At 65.7% G+C, this 3,890-nt stretch overlaps 1 protein-coding gene across 1 annotated transcript in view; it reads right to left on the bottom strand.

Annotated features, from left to right (window-relative positions):
* The window catches only part of FIBCD1 (fibrinogen C domain containing 1), a 19,488-nt gene that overhangs the window by 13,941 nt on the left and 1,657 nt on the right, over positions 1 to 3,890 (bottom strand). Inside the window, exons 2-4 of the mRNA XM_015567749.1 lie at positions 3,862 to 3,885; positions 437 to 596; positions 6 to 48 (exon numbers count right to left, since the gene is read on the bottom strand). Of these exons, the coding sequence (XP_015423235.1) occupies positions 6 to 48; positions 437 to 596; positions 3,862 to 3,885 (227 nt within the window). The remainder of the gene's footprint in view (positions 1 to 5; positions 49 to 436; positions 597 to 3,861; positions 3,886 to 3,890) is intronic.

Genomic DNA, 3,890 nt, shown 5'->3' with positions numbered 1-3,890 from the left:
CCTGCCGCCCGCTCAGGAGGACTCCCAGGCAGTCGCGGGGCCGAGAGCCTGAGACGGGGAGCCGTCAGGGTGGCTGGCCACCGCCAGGGCCCCGCCACCCCTCTGTCCCCGGGCCTCTGCCTTGTCTGTCCCCCTGGGCTCCAGAACCCCGCCTTGGGGTCAGACCTTGGCTCGGCCACTCCCTGGGTGGGTTTGGGTGAGTGAGCAACCTCTGAGCCTCGCTTTCCTCATCTGGAAAATGGGCACAAGGGGCCCCTGGTGGGGCTGGGGGAGGGCTCAGCAGGGGGTGCGGCTGGGGCTCCCGGTGCTGCCGGCAGCAGGAGGTCCTTGGCAAATGGAGCCTGTTTCCTTATCTGCGTGGCCAGTGGGGGATGATGTGGGGGGGCAGAGCTGGGCACCAGGTCACCCAAGGAAGGCGGCCCCTCACCCCACTCACCGTTGGCGCAGCCCCGGGGCCGCGCTCCCCGGGCAGGCGCCCTCTGAAGGTCGGCCTTGACTCGGGGCCGGCTCAGCCCCCGATCCCTGTGCAGGGCGTCCAGGACGTCACTGACCAAGTTCACCAGGTGAGCCATGTGGCCTTGGCTCTCGGAGAGAAGCTGTGGGGCACGGGGGGGGGGTGTCAGAGGGGGCAAAGGCATGACACCTGGCCCCTCCCAGGCGGCCGGGGCTGAATGAGGCTGTGGAGGCAGCACCTGGCAGCAGAGCGGAGCTGGGCCCAGACCCCGACTCACCCGTTTCCCAGGGGTGCGACTGGGACTGACGGCACCGAACCCTGAAACCGGCCAACAAGGCCTCCCTGGCCCAGCCGCTACGGGACCGGGACCGGTGATGACTGTGGGAATGCCCGCCCAGTGTGGGGCCCACAGCAGGGGACTCAGGACTGGGCACCTCTTATGTGAATTCTCCAGGCACCTTCCAGGTCCCCAAATTCCCTCACCCCACTTCTCTGATCTCCGCAAGGCCTGGAAGGCAGAGGGCTGGATCCGCACACAATTGGGGGGACCCTGGACTCCCCCCCAACACCCCCCACTAGCCCTGCTTTGACTTCACCGCTCTGTGATGTCCAGCACCTTCCCTCACCCACAGCTGCCAGGAGGGAGGACTGGAGTTGTCCTCTTCTTGTTACAAGTGGGGAAACTGAGGTCCAGGAGGGGAGGCCCCCGATCGAGAATGACCTCAGGCCCCATCCCCATCCCTGTGCAGGGCCCAGGTGAGGGCAGTGGCTGGGCCCAGGCTCCGGGGCTGAGTCTGGGTTTTGACTCAGGACCTGGGAGTGCAGCCGACCCTCCCCGACCTCAGCTTCCCCCGTGAGCCGGAGTAAAGGGACCCGTGTCTCCGGGTTCGTGGCAGCCGGTGTCGGGGCCTGAGGCTCCGCAGGTGTTCTCAGTATGCTCCCCACTTCCCACGACCGAGGTCCAGGGGTGTGCAGCTCAGGGCAGGGCTGTGCCCGGGGCCTCAGCTGGGCCTGCTGCGGAAGGGTCTGGGGTCTGTCGCCTGCCCACCCCGGGCTCCAGGAGGCTGCAGGGCCCGGGCAGGGCGGCCAGCCAGCGGGGAGGAGCCTGTCACCTGCCAGGTAACAGCCGTTGGAGGAAGGGAAGTAGGAGGACACTGGCCGGCAGTTTACTGAACGTGATCCCGGCTTGTCCGGAAGCTGGGCCCGCAAAGCTCTTATTGGCTGTCAGTTTCCTCTGCTGAGCAGGTGACGGAGTGAGGGCCGAGACCTGGGGGACCCACGGGGATGGGCAGGCGGGGCTGCGGGCAAGGTTTCTCCTGCATCACCCAGCTCATTGGCTACGTCCCTAGGGTTCTGCCCACGTTTCTCAGACGATGCAAACTCATGAGAAACTCAGGCCCGACCCACTCTTGCCAAAGGCAGGGAAGCCCTCGGTTTAGACCAGAAAATGATTAAGGTTAAAACGAACATATAAACATGCCCGAATTCATGGGGAAAGCCGGTCCCTGCTGGCCAAGCTGCACGGATGCGTTAAGGAGGACTAGGCAGCTTGTGGCGGCAGTGAGATCAGAGTTGCTGGCAGCCCTCAGTCTGCCCCTCCCTAGAAGGGGGCCACGGTCCCTGCCTCCTGCCTGTTAGCACACGGGCGGAACTAGCTTGCGGGGGTCTGTCGGAACTGTGTAAAGGGGTTTTCAGTCAGGGCTCCCGTAGCTGCAACTTTAGATATTTCCGTCGTAACCGTAAAGATGCTGATGTGCAGGGTCAGGGGTCAGGGGTCAGGGGCGGGGGTGGGGGGGCCGGTCGAGCCCTGTGCGTCAGGGGCTCTGGCGCCCTCCCAGGTGAGGACTGTGTTACCCCGTCTTACAGGTGAGGAGACCCACCCGGGCGGGCCCCTGACATGCCCAAGGCCCCACAGTGGGGACTTGACCCTGAGAGCCGAACCTCCCGGGCCAGGGGCCTCAGTCATGTGCGCGTGTCCCCTGGTGCGTCTGGGCCGTGGGGACCTGGGAGTTTGGGGTGCGGTCCCGGATGTGCCCTTTTCACCAGCGGCTCTGGCGGTTCTGAGGGGGCCATGGGCACTGCTTTGAGAAACCTGGTGCGGCTGACAGGCTGAGGTCCTGGGAGCTAGCAGCCAGGCGACGTGCTCCGCAGGACACATGCTCTCTGCGTTCACCCAGGTCCCAGGAGATGCGTCACATTAAACGTGGCTTCGAGAAGGGCATGCCAGAGGGGCCAGAGCCCGCCTGGGCCCAGGAAAGCCATTAGCCTCGCAGGAGCACCCCGGCCTCTCAGCTGGGCGGGACACCCCAGGTCCGTCCCCAGCCTCCACCCCCGCCCGAAGGTGAGGCGTTTGTGGGCCAGGCCTGGCTCACCAGGGGCCAAGCCACGTGGAGAGCAAGGTGGGGGACCAGATCACCCAGAATTCTGGAGGTCCCCGGAGCCCTGCTGATGGGGGCAGGGATGTGCAGAGGGCTGTTGTGGCAGCTGAGCGCCCACCCCTCACCCGGGAGGGAAGCCGCCTTCCCCTCAGTCACCCAGGCAGGATGACGAGGACTGTGATTCCTCCAGCTGCAGCCTCGGGGAGGAAGACAGCCACTGCTCGGGTCCTGGTGTCCAGAAGGGGCTGGGGCTGTTGTCAGGGGCGGGGCTTGTCTCCTGGTCTCTCAGGACCGGAATCACAGGGCGACGGGGTGCAGGCGGAGGCTGGGCCGGGTGCCAGGAGGTCAGAGGACGGGACTGACCTGGCCACTGTACCCGGGGGCACCCCTGCCCCATTCTGGGCCTGTTTTTCCCAATGAAAGTGGGGGGAGACCAATGAGATCCCCCTAAACCCCGTCTGAGGCGGGGAGCTCCTGCTGAGCTCCAGGCGGTCGGCACTGGAAACTCTTCCCCCAGCTCTGCCCGGTCGGTGCTGCCTGGGGCCTGGCTTGCCCCGGGGTGTGGTGGGCAGGCTGAGGGGCTGCTGGGCCCCTCACTGGTCCCTCCTTCCCTGGACAGCTGGGCAATGAATGGGGTAGATCTGGGGAGTGAGTGCCGCTCTCTCTGGCCATGTGGCAGCCCCGGGAGAGGGCTTGCCACTGACCTTGAACCTCAATTTGCTGCTGAAGGTCATGATCAGCCTCCCCAGCATCTTACCTGCACTGAGCCCCTGGGAGGCCCCAGAAGCCCTGACTGCTGGGTGCCAGGGGTGCCACATGAATATCTGGGACCGCTGTGTGGCCTTGGACAAGAGGCAAACCTCTCTGAGCCTTGTCTGCCCGTCTGCAGGAATACCCACCGCCACTGGTCCCAGGGCACTGGGCGAATCAGTGCGGCCAAGGGCATTCCGTGCCCAGCACAGGGCTGGCACACAGTAGCAATAACCCCACCCTCCCGCCAAGCCCTCAAGCTGGGACCCTGCCCCGTACCTGGAGGAGGTGGGCCTGCTCGCTCTGCA

Source organism: Myotis davidii, unplaced genomic scaffold, assembly GCF_000327345.1.
Source record: "Myotis davidii unplaced genomic scaffold, ASM32734v1 scaffold651, whole genome shotgun sequence".
Classification (NCBI taxonomy): Eukaryota; Metazoa; Chordata; class Mammalia; order Chiroptera; family Vespertilionidae; genus Myotis; species Myotis davidii.
The sequence above is the reverse complement of the archived record's forward strand: the minus strand, read 5'-3'. Positions and strand labels throughout refer to the sequence as shown.